The following is an 18,986-nucleotide window of genomic DNA, read 5'->3' as shown; positions in this document are numbered from 1 at the left end:
GCATCAGGGCAATGGAATTATCCACAAAATGACCCCATTTTGGAAAGCAAACACCCCAAGGTATGTTTTAAGAGGCATGGGGAGTCTTCTGAAGACTTAATTTTTTGCCAAAAGTTTTTGGAATATGTTAAAAGAAAATGAAAATGTATTTTTTTCTATGCAAACTTGTCAATATAGAAGATATTTCTAATACACTGCATAGGCATACTTAAAATTACACCCCAAAACACATTCTCTAACTCTTCCTGAGTATAACGATACCACACGTGCAAGACTTTTTCACAGCCTAACCAAATGGAGGGGCCCCACATGCAATAAGCACCGTTAGGCATACTAAGGGTAAAAATTACACATCTAATTTATTGACTACGTATCACAATTTTGGAGGTCCTGGAGCAGCAAAGTCTTCTGAAGACTTAATTTTTTACACAGATTTTTAGAAAATGTGAAAAAAAGTAGTTATTTTTTCTTTAATGCCATGTTACCAATAATAACATATTTCTAACACACTGCATAGGTATTCTTAGAATAACACTTTAAAACACATTCTGCTACTTTTCCTGAGTATGGGGATACCACATGTGTAAGACATTTTCAGTGTTTGGACTGATTACTGGTCATTGCAACCTGTTTATCACAAAAATTAGCAAACATTATATATCAATAAAGCATAGTGTAGCTTCACCTACAGCCTGTTCCTAAAAGCTTAACCTACTAGTACGTGGCTGTCCACATAGCACTATGTTCATTCACCAAGAAGTTGAACAAAAGATAAACCAAAGAGTACCTGTTGTTTCAGTGCAGAGGATGGGTGGCACCAGTGTCTTGCAGGAAGGTAGCCAGTGGGATGTGCAGATGGGTCAGTACCGGTGTCATGCATAGACGTGGTGAGCAAACAGGCAAAGTAGTGGTCCAGGAAGAAGACAGGAACATGGTCCATAAAAAGGCCACAGTCAATACAGACAGCAAGCAAAGACGTGGTAAAAGGATTGGTCCAGGCAGAAACATTAAGCTTAGGGCCTTGGTTAGGTAAGACTGGACAAAGGGGTAGAGGCTTCATCCCACCCAAATCTCTTCGAAGCCTCTGGTCTCCAGACCCTGATCCGGGAATTAAAAAACCCAAAGAAAACAAAAAAGTTTTCTCTGCTCGGAAACACTACTCTGGATCCCCTCACATACGTGAGACCCCTGTGTTGTCTTGAATCCCACTACTAAAGTGGGAGGGCAAAAGATCAGTCCAGGAGGCAGGCAGAGGCATGGTCGATTAACAGGCCGAGGTCAGTTCAGGCAGCAGGCAGAGGCATGGTCGATTAACAGGCCGAGGTCAGTTCAGGCAGCAAGCAGAGGCATGGTCGAGTAACAGGCCGAGGTCAGTTCAGGCAGCAGGCAGAGGCATGGTCGATTAACAGGCCGAGGTCAGCTCAGGCAGCAAGCAGAGGCATGGTCGAGTAACAGGCCGAGGTCAGTTCAGGCAGCAGGCAGAGGCATGGTCCATTAACACGCCGAGGTCAGTTCAGGCAGCAAGCAGAGGCATGGTCAATAAACAGGCCAAGGTCAGTTCAGATGGAAGGCAGGAAAATGAATTCAGGCAACAGGCAGAAACGTGGCAGGGAAATAGCAAACAGAGGACAAAGAAATATATCTTCACCGTACTTCACTAATAATGTAGTGCGGTATGGTAGATACGGAAGCACTCTTCTATACAGAGACCAGGCTTTGAGGGACACTGGGGACAGTAGTATCGGGTGTCAGATCGAATTCTATGTTTGGAGCATACCCGACATCTCTTTTGAGGATTGCGGTCTGTTTCGGTAGGGGGGACGATATTGGGGAAATGTCTTTCATGCAATCGGCTCACTGCATCAGACCGAATTTGTTCAGGTACGGGTCTTACTTGATAGATGAGGGATGTGATAATCTCTTCCTGATATTGTAAGAAGGTGACAGGTCTTTGTGTGGACTTCTGGAAAACGATGTAGGAATTGTACAGGGCCATATGGAAAAGGTAGAAGGATACTTTTTTATACCAGTAGATTGATCTTCTGTTGGGTATGTAGGGCTGTAACATTTGATCATTTAAATCCACTCCCCCCATGAACAGGTTGTATTCGTGTATGCATTGGGGTTTTCGGATGGGACCGCGACTTCCTTGAATTTCCAATGAGCTGCTGTTATGGATAGATGAAAGGACATACACATCCTGTTTGTCTCGCCACTTAAGGGCCAGGATCTCTTCATTTCTCAAGCTACCTGACTCCCCCCTGTTTAGCTTGGTGGCAACCAATTGTTGTGGAAATCCCTTCCGGTGGGTCGAACTGTGCCACAGGCTACAGTGTCCTTGAGATAAAGGTGGCGGAAAAGGGGCAGGCTTGTGTAGAAATTGTCCACGTAAAGATGGTACCCCTGATTGAAGAGGGGGTATACCAGGCCCCAGACAATTTTTCCACTAATCCCCATATAGGCTGGGCATTCAGGGGGCTCTAGCTGACTGTCCTTTCCCTCGTAGATACGAAACTTGTGCACGTATCCTGTGGACCTTTCGCAGAGTTTGTTCATCTTCACCCCGTATCTGGCCCGTTTACTTGGAATGTACTGTTTTATGATCAGCCTCCCAGTGAAATGGATTAGGGATTCATCGACACAGATGTTTTTTTCAGGACAATATATTTCTGAAAATTTTTGGTTGAAATAATTGATTAGTGGACGAATTTTATAAAGTTTGTCGTACTCTGGGTGATCTCTGGGGGGGAACAGGGAATTATCGTTGAAATGTAGAAAGTGCAGAATTGTTTTATAGCGGGTCCTGGACATAGTGGCAGAAAAGAGCGGCATGTGTTGAATGGGATTTGTCGACCAATAAGCCTGCAGTTCATTTTTTTTTGTTAGTCCCATATTAAATGTAAGGCCAAGAAACACTTTAAATTCTTCAACTGTGAGGCATTTCCACTCAAATGTTCGAGCATAACAGGAGTTGGGATTTTGAGTGATTAATTGCTGGGCGAAAATATTGCATTGGTGCACAACTGAATTCAAAAACTCTTCAGTGAAAAATAAATGGAAATAATCAATGGCTGTAAAATTTTGGGTTTCTGCCTGAATGCCTGACTGGGCTATGAATGGGGGAATTATAGGTGCTCCTGATCCTGAAGGTAGCCACACAGGGTTTAAAAGAGCATCTGGGACAGCAGTATGGGCCCTAATCCTTGGTGGCTGATGTGACACCTGAATACTAGAACTTGCACTTACAGTGCTGGTAGTAGCCATATCAGAAGAACGTATTGAGCTGCTGGTGGTTGCTTGCTGCTCCTTGGAGTTCCTCATTCTTTTTGTTGGAACACCTTCATCTGATTCAGAGAGTGAACCGCTGCTGTGTTCTGGTTCATATACAGAATCAGAGTTTGACAGTGAGAGTTCTCCGTCACTCTCATCTGTCATACTCAGAATTTGAAATGCCTCCTCGCTTGTATATGATCTTTTGGCCATATTTTTGACACTGATCAGGACCCACTGGTATGGCAGTGATCAGGCTGGTGTTGCAGTGAGGGACAGATATCTGGCTGCAGTTGGTTCACACTAGTCACTGTTGGGCAAAAATCAGAGATACAGTGAGGTGGCTGGCAATGTTTTGTGAGTGTGTGTAAACTCTGTGCAAAGGCTGAAAATTACTCACAGTTAGCTGTACTGGATCTCTCTCCTCACAGACGATGGCAGTGAACAGGATCCACTGGTGTGGCAGAGATCAGGGACACTTTATGAACAGGCACACTGTAAGGTGATCAGGGACACTGATTGGGCCACTGTATGGTGATCAGGGCCACTGCTGGGCCACTGCGGTGATCAGGGACACTGCTGGGCCACTTGTGTGGCGATCAGGGACACTGTGGCAATCAGGGACACTGTGGCGATCAGGGACACTGCTGGACCACTGCGATGATCAGGACACTGCTGGGCCACTTGTGTGGCGATCAGAAACACTGCTGTGCAACTGCGGTGATCAGGGACACTGCGGTGATCAGGGGCACTGCTGGACCACTTGTCCGGCGATCAGGGACACTGCTGGCCACTTGTGTGGTGATCAGGGACACTGCTGGGCCACTTGTGTGGTGATCTGGGCCACTGCGGCAATCAGGGACACTGCGGTGATCAGGCACACTGCTGGACCACTTGTGCAGCAATCGGGGACACTGCGGTGATCAGGGACACTGCTGGGACACTGCGGTGATCAGGGACACTGCTGGACCACTTCTGCGGCGATCAGGGACACTGCTGGGCCACTGCGATGATCAGGGACACTGCTGGACCACTTGTGCGGCAATCAGGGACAATGCAGGATTACTTGTGCGGCAATCAGGGACACTGCTGGGCCACTTGTGTGGCGATCAGGGACACTGCTGGGGCACTGCGGCAATCAGGGACACTGCTGGACCACTTGTGCGGCAATCAGGGACACTGTGGCGATCAGGGGCACTGCTGGACCACTTGTCCGGCGATCAGGGACACTGCTGGGCCACTTGTGTGGTGATCAGGAACACTGCTGGGCCAATGTGAGGATCAGGGACACTGCTGGGCCAATTGTGTGGTGATCAGGAACACTGCTGGGCCAATGCGGTGATCAGGGACACTGCTGGGCCACTTGTGTGGTGATCAGGAACACTGCTGGGCCAATGCGGTGATCAGGGACACTGCTGGGCCACTTGTGTGGTGGTCAGGGACACTGCTGGGCCACTGCGGCAATTAGGGCCACTGCGGCAATCAGGGACACTGCTGGACCACTTGTGCGGCAATCAGGGACACTGCGGTGATCAGGGACACTGCTGGGCCACTGCGGTGATCAGGGACACTGCTGGACCACTTGTGCGGCAATCAGGGACAATGCAGGATTACTTGTGCGGCAATCAGGGACACTGCTGGGCCACTTGTGTGGCGATCAGGGACACTGCTGGGGCACTGCGGCAATCAGGGACACTGCTGGACCACTTGTGCGGCAATCAGGGACACTGTGGCGATCAGGAACACTGCTGGACCACTTGTGCGGCAATCAGGGACACTGCGGTGATCAGGGACACTGCTGGGCCACTGCGGCGATCAGGGACACTGCTGGACCACTTGTGCGGCAATCAGGGACACTGTGGTGATCAGGGACACTGCTGGGCCACTGCGGCAATCAGGGACACTTCTGGGCCACTTGTGTGGCAATCAGGGACACTGCTTGGCCACTGCGGCGATACTGCTGGGCCACTTGTGTGACGATCAGGGACACTGCTGGGCCACTTGTGTGACGATCAGGGACACTGCTTGGCCACTGCGGCGATCAGGGACACTGCTTGGCCACTTGTGTGGCGATCAGGAACACTGTGACGATCAGGGACACTGTGGCGATCAGGAACACTGCTGGGCCACTATGTGGCGATCAGGGACACTGACAATCAGGGACACTGCTGGGCCACTTGTTGGGCGATCAGGGCCACTTGTGGGCGATCAGGGCCACTTGTGGGCGATCAGGGCCACTTGGGGCGATCAGGGCCACTTGGGGCGATCAGGGACACTTGTGGGGGCAATCAGGGCCACTTATGGGCAATCAAAGCCACTTGTTGGGGCAATCAGGGCCACTTATTGGGGTGATCAGGGACACGTGGGGCGATCAGGGCCACTTTAGGGGCGATCAGGGCCACTTTAGGGGCGATCAGGGACACTTTAGGGGCGATCAGGTGTCACTGAGGTGGAGGGCAGTTATCTACTACCTCTTCTTCGCTGTTTCTCCTCTCACAGACAACTCCGTGAGAGGAGAAGGAGGCGGAAGCCTCACCATGCGGCTTTTGTTTACACTTAAGCTGTGTCCTTATTGGACACAGCTGATGACATGGTATGGGACCGATTTCATTGGTCCCATACCATGTCACGTAATCCACCGTGTCCGTCAGACTCGGCGATCATCGGGCTCGCGGGTGCACGCTCTAGGAGCCGCGCACGAGCCTCAGACACAAGGTGCCGTTTAGAGACGGCAACCCGCTCCTGTAGGTGTCCCGTCCTGCCGTTTATAAACAGCGGCCGGACGGGAAGTGGTTAAAGCAGAGGCCCTAGAGAATAAATTGGTGGTTTTTGCATTTTTTTATGTCACATAGTATTTGCACAGTGGTTTTTCAAACACAATTTTTGGGAAAAAATATACTTTTTAAAATTTTATTGCAAAAAACACTATACATAATCCAATTTTTTTTTGCAAACTATAAAAGATGATGTTACACCAAGTAAATAGATACCAAACATGGCACGCCTTAAAATTGCGCATACCCATGCAACGGAAACAAAAGGTGTAAATTTCACTATTCATGGGTGATGATTTTATTGCCTTTACAGTTTGCTACTTTAGATTTATAGATAAGGTCTAGTGCTAGAATTACTGCTCATGATCTTGCAATTGAGGCGATACCTTACATGTGTGGGTTGATTGCTGTTTGCATGCGCTTTCATTTTTTTTTAATTATTAATTTTTATAATTATTTTACACTGTCACTTTAAATTTTTTTAGCACTTTTTTGCTCTCAAAAGGAATATAAACATCCCCTTTGGCAGCAATAATTGAAAGGTATTTTTATGGAGGGATCTGGGGGTCTATGAGACCCCAAATCCATCTTCTGCATTTGAAAGCATTCAAAACTCCAAGATCTGTGTTTTTGAATCCTTTCAGTTTTTAAAAAATGGCGCTGAAAGTTTCGGAAGTGATGTCAGGTCATTGTTTCCCGTTTACAATAAAGGGGAGCCGATCAAAGCCAATTCTATCTTTTTTTGGCTGTCCAGCCAGCCGGAGGATGCACTAGCTGGTCACTCGGGACTCCCAGTGGGATGGGAGATCCCAAGAGAGAGGTGAGAGGTGGTGGGAGAGGGGGGCATCCCCTCCCGCTGCTTGTACAAGAGAGCTGACTACTGGCTCTAAAAAACTGTACCAAGGTGATGCCTGCAGCTGCAAGCAGGGGCAGACTGACCATTTGGAAACTCGGGCACTGCCCAAGGGCCTGGGGTCAGTAGGGGGCCCCATGAAATGCCCCTGGTACCTTTTTCATAGGCTTTTTTGAGTTTGGACAAGGACACAGGGGCCCCATGATCCCCTATTGCCCGGGGGCCCCATGAGTTGTCAGTCCGCCCCTGGCTGCAAGCATCACTCTGGTACAACCACGGGAAGTCCAGCGATGTATGGTACATTGCTGGCCCGGAAATGGTTAAGCTTTGGCAATAAAGCCTGGAAGCTGATTGGTTTCTATGCAGCATTGCACCAGATTTTGCACTCTACAGCTTTAATAAATATCCCCCTATCAGTCCTGGTAACCATTATCATTGAAAGCGAAAAGCCCCCTGAAAAGTAATAGAGGGGAATTCGTCCAATGATGGCAAAAATTTGTAAAAACAAATTACCCTCCATTACTCCAAAATGAAAAAGAAAGTTTTCCCTTTAGTTACACTTTCAAGCAGCCTTTCTCAACCTTTTCAACAAAGAGGACCCCTTGAAAAAAACATCAAGTCTCAGAAAACCCCTGCTAAAAATGATAACCACTTGCCCTCCAGAGAATTTACCCCCCTTCCTGACCAGGCCATTTTTTTCGTTATGGCGCTGCATTACTTTAACTGACAATTGCGCGTTCATGCAATGCTGCACCCTTGTGGTCGTGTCTTGGAGGTGAGGGGGCATTTCTGCCATTCAGGATTCCCAAATCACCCGGTTTGGAGATCACCTATCACGAGCACCTACTTGTTTGCTTGCAGTTTTTCTGCATTTTTGGGACATTATATTTTATATGTGCACCTGTGCGTTGACATATAGTGCTGTCTGGACATTTATGGTTTTTGCATGTGCATTTATTATGATCTACGAGAGAAATTACATTATTTAATATTGCATTGGTCACAGTTGTTGTGTCTCCACCCCTGAAGGGTCACTTTTATATTTACTATCAGTCCCCTATGTGGACAGGGGAAGGTTGGTTTGCTTATCGTTTTTTCCATTTGGAAAAGGGTCCACGTTTATAGCTACAGGTTTTACCTGTTTCACTTCTTGTAGCACCTCATTAGATCCGATTGGATCAGCAGGTTGTACATTTACTTCACGTTTATGCATCATTTATACATCTTTGCTGTTTATATTTACTATTTATTTTTTATGTTTTTTTTAATCTGTATTATATTGCTAGTGCTTCACCGTTGTCTTTATCATTGTTTTTTACCTAGTGAAGTCAGGTCAGGCGATAGCAGCTTCCGGTAGCTCTCTCCATTTAAAGCGCAGGAGGTCTTACTCACTTTGCAAGTGAAGTTGCTCCGGAGCTTAGTAAATGAGGGGAGCTCTGCTGGCTTCCATCATCCAATCATGTGCAAGCAAAAATGCTGTTTTTTTCCTTGCATGTGATTGGGTATTCTTTGTAACGTCAAGCTGTACCTCATTTACTAAGCTCTGTAGCAACTTGCAAATTGCACAATCTATTTGTCCTGAAGTAGAACTATAGGAAACACTTTTTTTTCTAATTTTTGATAGAGTAAGGGAGGGTTATACCCCTGTCAGTATTTTTTTTTTTTACATTTTTGCCATCTGTGTCCCCATTGGAAGATGCCCCCTCTATTATTTTTCTGGGGACAGCCCAAAATTTGGGATTTTCGTTTACTTTCACTTTCAATGGTAATGCTAAACAGGACAAATATAGTGGGTGACTCTAATGGGGGCACAGACAACAATAAAAACCTTACAGGTGTTCTAATCCACCTCCACTCTATCCAAAACTAAAAAAGGTTTTTCCTTTAGTAAATGAACCCCAGTGATTCCCCTATTTAGTTTTCTATGCATTACTGCTGAGAGAACTGATCCAAAAAGGCAGAGACTACTCAAAATTGGTTTTGAATGGTCGATGCCACCTATTCAGAGCTCTGTGCCCCAGCTGTGACTCTCATGCACATGAATGGGAGTGAATTCATCACAGCTCAGCCATTCAAACAGCCGAAGCCTGTGAACCCGGCAGGAAGACTGGATGAAGATGGAAGTCCTGTAAGTGGTGACAGCACACCGATGGAGGGCTTTATTTTAAAGTAAGTCTTCTATAATGTGCTAGTATAAAATACATTCTAGCACATTATAATAGTATCCTGCAAGGGCCCAATTTTTTTTTTTTCAGTTTTATATGCAGAAACCCACTGACTATTTAGGTAACATGCAGTCTGCTTTATATTTATATAATATGGCAATATAATACATTTTGCCCCAGGTCCTCCGAGTCCACTGCAGCAAATTCCTTCTCCTAGCCTCGGTATGTCTGCCGTCAACATCCAAAATCCAGACATCACTTCAGCCAGGTACCGGGCTCTGCCTATTCCCTCTGACAAGTCCAAAAGCAAAAAGGGCAAGAAGAAGTTCTCCAAAGCCGATATTGGTGCACCTAGTGGCTTCAAGTAAGTATGCATTTATTTATAATTTTTTTACAGGTACTTATATAGCGCCATCAATTTACGCAGCGCTTTACATATATATTGTACATTCACATCAGTCCCTGACCCTCAAGGGCGTACAATCTAAGGTCCCTAACTCACATTCATGCATACACATACTAGGGCCAATTTAGACAGGATCCAATTAACCTACCGGCATGTCTTTGAAGTGCATGAAGACATCTGGGTTACTAACATTTTCTGTTTCAAACCAAACTCCCATGGTCTTATCATAAGAACACAAGAATTAAGATTTGTATCTATCAGGTAGAACTCATGTGTGACTCTCTGGCATGGTCTAACCACTTTAAAGCTGAATGGAAGAATTTTAAAATGGAGCTTTGGCTGCACTACACAGATATATACTCATTTTTGTCTAGGGTACCATGAAAAAGTTATTTTTCTTACTTTATCCCTTGCTCTCTCCTGTACTCTGGGTTCTGGGCAGGCTCTCAACACCCTCATTCCAATGAAGGACTTCTGGTCCTGCATTGCATGTGTTGATGTCAGAGTGTGACTGATGGACAGAGCACGGAAGAGAAGCTGCTTTGGGAGACTGGTAGCATGGAGAAGTGGAAGCTTAGGGCCCCGTTCACATTTGGGTGATTAGGAATCACGGGCAGATTCAGATCTATTTTGCCCACAATTCCACATGGTAGCAAGATGCCTGCCATGTGTTTGGGTGTCATTCCTCCTGGATGGCACCCCAAACGTGATGGATGATGTAAAATTGCGCCTGGATCAGAGCCAAAATTTGGTCCAATGGTTTAATTGGCCCAAAAAATGCATATAGGGCAGCCCATTCAAGTGAATGGGCTGCCTTATGTGCGGCACATGGCAAAAACACATGTGAATCACACTTTTAAGATCTCAAGCAGGAACCTGCTATGTGATATGATGTGAAAAGGGCCTAAAGGAGCAAGGGGTAAGGTAAGTAAACCTACTTTCTAATGGTTCCAAAATGAGCATTTAACCCTTGCAGTGTGGAGGGAGCCCTACTGCAAGGGTAGTCATTTTAGATATGAAGAAACTGCAATTAGTACACAAGCAGCAACATAAAATGTCTATTTGAATAGTTTAATTTAGGAGAGAGAAGGAAATAGTTAAAAGTCCTGTCAAGTAATTTTTTCAAAACAAAAAATATATACAGTAACTACAAATACACTTTAAAGTAAATTTACATTGAGCCTGGGTTCACACTACAGTGGTGCAGTAAATTCCACGTGATTCGCACAGAAACCACACCGCATTCCTGTACAAATCACATGCGATTTGCATGTGGTGCGATTAGAGCCATACATGTTGTATGGCTCTATTTGCACCGCGGGACTCTTTTTTGGTCCGCACTAGAATCGGATCGCATAGGTATTCACACCTATGCGATCCGATTCTGCACATCGCATTGAGTTTTGCGGACTGATCTTGGGGTGTTGTTGTGATTCGGTGCAGAATTCACACTGAAAACAGTGCAAATTCTGCACCACATCAGTGTGAACCAGGGCTACTATAATGTGAGTGCAGCCGTATACACTACCATCATTGGGGCAGGAAGTAAGTAGAAGTGCATTGGATGGGATACAGACAGCAATAAATTCTTGATAAATGTTTTAAACCTTCCATATCATAAGCAAAGCTAAAGAGACACTGGAGTGGACTAACACTTTCACAATTAAATGTTTGCATATTCAAGTATTGTTATACCCCTGTAAATAAATGTCTTTTTTTTTTGTCTTTTTGCAATTTTCTATTTTGTTCTGAATTATGTAAAAACCGTTTGTTGTTTACAGACATGTGAGTCACATTGGCTGGGATCCTAATAACGGTTTTGATGTAAGTATATACAGCACAATAGACCTGTATAATACTATACAAATAAGAAGAACACACAATAAGGTTTCTGCTGAAACAGTGAGCAAGGGGAAATCTTCCAAATGCAGACACAGATTGCATGTAAAAAAAAAAAAAAGATGAACGTTTCTAATTGTTTCCCACTATATCCAAAAACATTTTTTGTCTGGCATATTTTATAGTCCCTGAACAACATACATAAAGAGTCCTGCTATAACTATCCACTTTGTCATTTGCCCTTTTTCGCTTCCTCAATTTACTCACCTACCTTCCCCCATTCAGTGAGCTTTTTATACGTATATAGCTCCTCAAAGTCACAGATATTTCTTTGTCCTTTAAGGTAAATGCTCTGGACCCGGAACTACGGAACCTCTTTTCTCAAGCAGGAATCAGCGAAGCACAATTGAAGGATGCGGAGACATCCAAAATGATTTATGACTTTATTGAGCAGTATGGTGGAGTTGAAGCTGTGAAAAAGGAAATGAGGCAGGGAGGTGAGACCAAATGTGCTGTTCGATATTCTGTATATAGCCCTACAAAACAAACAGTGCACAGTCCACATGTTATTCTGCTGCTTCTCTGCAAACAGGAAACAGCAACTTTATTATAGAGAAAACACAGAGTTTAACCATAGCTGCAGCTACAAACTTATAAACACTGCCATCTACTGGCTGAAGAATATATCTCTATTGAATACTAATGTAGCTGTTGTAAAAAAATACATGAACACTGTATTCCAACAAATCCACAGTTCCACTCCTGGAGAATGATGGAGAAGGGGGGGGGGGAGAATTAAAATATGGCAGCCTTGGGGGTATCCACCACTGTCAAAGCCCTGGCTGTAAATGTGTAAAGTAACATATGCCTTCTTGAATTTAAACCTATTTACATCCACTGCAATGACCAATTACATATTCACTGCTCTAACAGCTTGTTCAGCTATTACAGATGGGTTATATCAGAGGAATGCTGGGGGTGCCAAATTAAAACAAAAAAAATGTAACTTCTCTTATTTTATCTTCTGGCAGTTACCTTGACACAAGGTCACAGAGACAGTAAATATAACAGGGTGTTTGAGGGTGAGAGGTTCATACATCTTAAAGACTACTGACTCTATGTTCTTTCTCTACAGATTTAGTAGATTCTTCCCCTCCACCTCCACCCTCCCGCCATGCCCCACTGCCACCTCCACCATCACAAGGAAGAGGTAGAACTGGTCCCTTGCCTCCTCCACCAGCCCGGTCTACTGCTCCTCCACCACCTCCTCCAACACGTATCACACCTCCTCCACCACCTTCTGGCTCATCGAGAGCACCTCCACCACCTCGAGGGAGTCCCTGTCCACCTGCTCCCCCACCTCCACCACCTCCACCACCAGCAGTTCCACAGCCGCAGATCAGTGGTGGTCCTCCACCTCCACCACCGCCTGGATTAGCAAGTCCAGTGACGATGCCCTCCATCCCTTCAGGTAGAGGGGCTCTTCTGGACCAGATAAGACAAGGGAAGCAGTTGAACAAGGTAAGGAGAGACCTCTCATTGAGCTACAAGTAAATAGCATATTTTCTTATTTTTACCTGTGGCACTACAAAGGTGGGATTCTTATTCAATAACAATTACAATCCGAGCTGCATTGCATTTTTATATACTTTCTAATTCTGCAGATATATACAGACATAAAAACACAACATTTATTGGCCGATAGACATGGTCACATTACAATTCTATCACACTAAGAACACAACATGACCAGAGCACTGAATATAGTTTAGGATCATATATATAAAAAAAGGACAGGATCAGTGGCTACCTAGAGGCCCAAGCCTCTAGTGTGGCCCATAGGAATACTAAACTTTGGTACTGTTCATAGTAAGTGCAAATCTTTAGAATTTGTTTTCAGAACAATGTAAGCATTAGCAGCCTCCATAATACATATACACTGCATGTTGAAATGCGTTTTATATATATATATATATATATATATTCTTCAGATTTTTTTTAACATATAAAATAGTAATTTTAACATATATTTTTACATATATTTGTAAATGCATTCCAAAAACTGTAGATTTGTATTTTAACGACATACAGTATATTTGAAATGTATTTTTACAAATATTTTTCATATATTTTGTTATAAAAACACATTCAACATTTATTGAAATATATTGAATATGGCCAAAATTGTAGCATTTCAAATATATGTCAATATATTTGAAATGAATATTTTTAAAATATATTTCAAATATATTTTTCTGCCATATGGGATGGAGCCACTGTGTACTCCTGGTGGGTGGGCAGGGGAGCAGTCCCCGCCAGGAGAACACAGTGATTACTGCCAGCAGCTATAATAGCCGCTAGCAATAGTCGCATGAATGCAAAATGTGACAGGCTGGTTGTACATTCAGCCCGCCTGTACATGACATGGTTCAGCAGGGAGCGACTGAGAGTCGAACAGTTTATGACCAGCTTTAGGCACCAATCTCAGTAGTCATATATTGCGTAGTTAACTAAGCAGTGCTCCCAATCCTTAAAAACATTAAAGCTACATCCATGATATAAGATATATTATACAAACAAATAAATACAGTGTCATATGTATAATCATACATGTAATCAAACAGATCTTGAAGCACTGATGGAATTATAATTCCCTCCAGGGGTTAATTGGCCACATTTCCCCCACACCCCTGGTTCTATTGGTTCCAATGTATCCAACATCCTGTTTCCTCACAAACATATAAAATGCATCTAAATAATTTAAAACAGCCCCTTGGGTATAAATTCAGTCATCTACACCTCTTGATATACCAAACTAATATACCAAATGCTTTTACTGATGGTAAAGTCTTTCTCTGATATATCCACTTTAAATCTCCCAGGTTTGTGACAGTTCGGCTTTAAGTGCTGCTATCTGATGTAATATATTTTACCCAAACGTGTTTTCTCTAAATGATCCTTTACAACATCAGGTAACAGAACCGACGGAAGTCCCATCCTCTCCTCACTCGCACTCTAGTTCTGAGGGCTTAGTGGGTGCTCTCATGCACGTCATGCAGAAAAGAAGCAAAGCGATCCATTCCTCAGGTAAGGACTGCTTGCATATCCTTGCTGGACAACATTGTGTACACACTGAAGTGGCAGGCATTCTGAGAATAGAACACATAGCAAACAAAATACACAGCCATTCAAGTCTATGGGGGGCTGTACGGTGCACTTGGGCCTCCCGGAGTACGGAAATATGCCTGACATTACATCAGATATGACCTCAGAAAGCCATTTGCATGAGGCCAAAGGGACTAACTAGGACTCCTCCATGAGTCTAACAGCCTCAAAAACTTCCACCTTTTCCTGTTCTGATGCTGATTTTGGACAATAAATAAAGGGAAGGTCTCAGAAAGCAGTAAAAACCCAACAGAGGTTTTAATCCTCCCCCTTTTATCCAAAACTATAAATAAAGCTTTGGCTAAAGATTAAATACTAATAAGCATTTGTATTCCATTACTTTGCTTCCATATCCATATTCCCTTTTATTTTCTATGCTTTCTGTATCTTCAGATGATGATGAGGATGATCCAGGAGATGATGATGACGATGACGAATGGGACGACTGAGCCCACAACAAGCCATTACTGGACTACTTGCCTTATAGCTATAGCACAATGGGTTATATATCTTGAGTTTTACCCTCTGATGATTAAATATTCATTTGCAGATCTGTGGGTCAAGTGACTTGCAGTGGATCTCTGAGATTTATGCTTTATAGTGTTTTCTAATAAACAGAAAATGAAATAAAATGGTTAATTAATACAGTCTCACAAAAATTATTTATGTCACATTTCTATTAAAATACATGTACAATCAGAACACCCTCAATGCAAGATTATTTCTGCCAGTGGACAGTTGAAGAGTGGAATCTGGAAATATATAAACTCTACTCGTATCTAAAAGGTATGGGGCTTTATAGGCAGCATTAAGAGTCCATACAACAGAGCAAAACAACAGTATTATAACGACAAATTTTATTATGCACTGATCAAAAAAATTAAAAGAACACTTTGAAAACACATCAGATCTCAATGGAGAAAAATCTCATGCTGGATATCTATACTGATATGGACTGGGTAATGTGCTAGGAACATAAGGATGCCCCATTGTTTAATGGAAATGAAAATTATCAACCTACAGAGGACTGAATTCAAAGACACCCTGAAAAGCAAAGTGAAAAAATGATACAGCAGGCTAGTCCATTTTGCTTAAATTTCATTGCAGCAACTCAAAATGGTAATCAGTAATTTGTATGGCCCCCACGTGCTTGTGTGCATGCCTGACAACGTCGGGGAATGCTCCTAATGAGACGACGGATGGTGTCCTGGGGTATTTCCTACCAGATCTGGACCCGGGCATTAGAGAGCTCCTGGACCGTCTGATGTGCAACCTGGCGGCGTCAGATTGACCGAAACATTGATATCCCAAAAGGTGTTCTATTGGATTTAAGTCAGGCGAGTGTGGGGCCATTCAATGGTATCAATTCCTTCATCCTCCAGGAATTGCCTTCATACTCTCACCACATGGCGCCAAGCATTGTATGAGGCCAGGCATTGTTGGCCACCCTTATGAAGTCTATTTATGATTGTTTGGTCAGAGAAATTCACACCAGTGGCCTGCTGGAGGTCATTTTGTAGGGCTCTGTCAGTGCTCATCCTTTTCCTCCTTGCACAAAGGAGCAGATACCGGCACTGCTGATGGGTTAAGGACCTTCTACAGCCCTGTCCAGCTCTCCTAGAGTAACTGCCTGTCTCCTGAAATCTCTTCCACGCTCTTGAGACTGTACTGGGAGACACAGCAAACCTTCTGGCAATGGCACGTATTGATGTGCCATCCTGGAGGAGTTGGACTGCCTGTGCAGCCTCTGTATGGTCCAGGTATCGCCTCATGCTACCAATAGTGACACTGACCCTGGCCAAATGCAAAACTAGTAAAAAACAGTCAAAAAAGATGAGTAGGGAAAAAATGTAATTGGCCTCCAGGTGTAAAACCATTCCAGTTTTGGGGATCATCTCACTGTTGCCCATCTAGTACAACTGTTGTTAATTTAATTAATATAAAAGCAGCTGAAACTGATTAACAACCCCCTCTGCTACTTAACTGACCAGATTAATTGACTTGATGCTATACTCTGATCAAAAAGTGTTTCTAAATTTTTTTTGGATAGTGCATATATATATATATATATATATATATATCACCCTTCTAGAGTAGTTTAGAATGTTAGGAAAACTTTGTTAGCGCCTCTGTAATCAGTAGAGCAAGGGATGATTGTTCAAGCCTGCTCAGTGTCCTACAGGCTGTTGCTCTGATTGTTTCCCTCTGTATTTTACAGCAAGTGTCCCGAAAATGTCTAAGCAAAAGGGCCAGTTTACAGTTCTTCAAACTTTGAGGGTGCCAGACTGTGGCCAGTGGTAGCAGAAAATGCTCCAGCGTCAGTGGGAGTACACAATGCCCCAATATTAATATTATTTGTATGAATATTTCCCCATTGTTGGTATCAGGGGAAGGAATACTGCCCCACCATTGGTGTCAGTGGGAGGAATAGTGCCCTGCCGTTGGTGTCAGTGTGAAGAATAGTGCCCCTAGGTCTGGATAAAAGCACCCAACGGACCATATCCAGCCCCAGTTTAGAGTCCACCGTTCTAGAGGATTCTAGAATTAGACTGGGAGGAAGAACGCCAACCAATCCCTGGGGAAATGTGCCCAGTAGGTGTTTGGAGATACCATAAAGAGTCTGAGGCCTGGGACAAGAGCATCAGAGTTCCTGGGTCCATTCCTGCTGGAGGAAACCCCTGTGCAGGGGCTCTGCCCAAGGGGCAGGAGTGCTAGGGATACCACTAAGAAGATGTCAATGTCCCAGCTAAGCTTTAGCTGGGGGCCTATTCACAAGCTTAGTCCTGGAATCAGTTTAGAAAAGCTCACTGGAGAGTAACAGGAGGACATTGGGGGAAGAGTGTCCAGCTGTCCTATGGCTGTGTGAGTCTGTATCTCCCTCACTGAGGAAGCCCGGTAGATATTGGAAGGAGGCAACCAATGATCCTGTGGCTGCATGTGTACATTACCTAAGTGCTGGAAAGTTAGTGACTGTTAATAGCTTTTGGTCTCTGGGAGAATTCATAGTCACTGTCAGCATTACATATTCTGTGGGACATTTTCGTGCAGTTCAGCAAGCTAGAGAAGAGTCCTCAAAGTGTTCAGTTTACAAGCTTTGGGGTATCCCATGCTCCCTTCACCTCATCCAAGTTCAACATTCTAATAACACCCTAAAAAGACATCTTTAAACTGTTCATTTGCACCAATAGAAAAGTGAAGGGAATGCTGTGTTCCTGGTTGTGTGTGCATTAATCTAGGGAAAAGCATCAAGATCACCAGTGGCTCCTTAGGGGCGATATATATACTTTTATGATGTATACCTACCTACCAGGCTGAAGACCTGGTGTGAGAGGGAAGGCTTTGGGTTTCTAGAGCACTGGGCTGAATTTTCATTGGGGCGCAGCCTATAAGCTAGAGATGGTTTGCACCTAAATGGAAGAGGTCTGCTGTGCTGGGGGAGAGGTTTATGGGATGGCTGGAGGAATATTTAAACTAGGATCGAGGGGGGAGGGATAATTAGATTTTAACTGGCTAGACAGATCAGACAGGGGTCAGTACTTATTGGTGGGTGGAATGGGGAAAGATAGGGGGAGGGCTATGGCAGATGATAAGAAGGTTACCATGTTACAAACAACCAGTGGAATTGGTACCATTTGTAGGAAAATAAAAAATATGCAAAATACGTGTGCACCAGGTGTCAATGCATTAAAGTGTTTGTTCACCAATGCCAGAAGTCTGCCAAGCAAAATAGGTGAGTTGGAAGCTTTGGTGCATAAAGAGAACTATGATTAAATTGGTATTGCTGAATCTTGGCTTTATTCTTCACATGACTGGGCCGTTAATATTCCTGGCTATGTTCTCTTTTGGAGAGACAGGGTAAATAGGAAAGGTGGTGGTGTCTGTCTCTATGTGAGAAGTGATCTCAGAGCGAGTGTGAAAGAGGACCTAGTTGATGGAGAATGTGATGAGGCTGAAGCATTATGGGTGGAACTGCACATGGGGATGCGTACTACAAAGGTAATCATTGGAGTTTGTTATAGGCCTCCTAGTGTTAATGAGGAGGTGGAGACTCAGCTCCTTGCACAGATCGGAAGGGCTGCAAGGGCTGGGACAGTGATAATAATGGGGGATTTTAACTACCCGAAAATTGACTGGAGTAATGGTACTACAGGAACAGTTAAAGGGCAAAAATTTTCAAAACTGTTACAGGACAATTTTATGGTACAGTTCATAGAGGCCCCAACTAGGAATGATGCTCTGCTGGACCATGCAGAGCTTATTACGAAAATCTATATAAAAGAACATCTGGGTAGCAGTGACCATAACTTGATTTCATTTATTGTTAGCTGTAAACAGCAAGCACATATGGGAAAAATAAAAAAGCTCAATTTTAAGAGAGATAATTTTCTAAGGCTGAGAGCTGCTCTCCAAGACTTAGACAGGGAGGGAATATTGGCATCAATGAACATAACACAGAAATGGGAGTGCTTCAAAAAGACTGTATGTGAACACACTGCAAAATATATTCCCATGGG

The 18,986-nt window shown here is 44.0% G+C and overlaps 1 protein-coding gene across 1 annotated transcript in view; it reads left to right on the top strand.

Annotated features, from left to right (window-relative positions):
• The window catches only part of WAS (WASP actin nucleation promoting factor), a 42,339-nt gene extending 27,224 nt beyond the window's left edge, over window positions 1-15,115 (top strand). Inside the window, exons 7-12 of the mRNA XM_089675007.1 lie at window positions 9,243-9,426; window positions 11,250-11,292; window positions 11,651-11,804; window positions 12,443-12,828; window positions 14,280-14,394; window positions 14,866-15,115. Coding sequence (XP_089531133.1) covers window positions 9,243-9,426; window positions 11,250-11,292; window positions 11,651-11,804; window positions 12,443-12,828; window positions 14,280-14,394; window positions 14,866-14,921 — 938 coding nt within the window. The 3' untranslated portion in view covers window positions 14,922-15,115. The remainder of the gene's footprint in view (window positions 1-9,242; window positions 9,427-11,249; window positions 11,293-11,650; window positions 11,805-12,442; window positions 12,829-14,279; window positions 14,395-14,865) is intronic.
• Window positions 15,116-18,986: the final 3,871 nt, after the last annotated feature.

The sequence above is a fragment of the Staurois parvus genome, unplaced genomic scaffold, assembly GCF_062004578.1.
Source record: "Staurois parvus isolate SC_StPar_1 unplaced genomic scaffold, SC_StPar_1.0 ptg000154l, whole genome shotgun sequence".
NCBI lineage: Eukaryota > Metazoa > Chordata > Amphibia > Anura > Ranidae > Staurois > Staurois parvus.
This window is presented reverse-complemented; position numbering and strand designations above follow the sequence as displayed.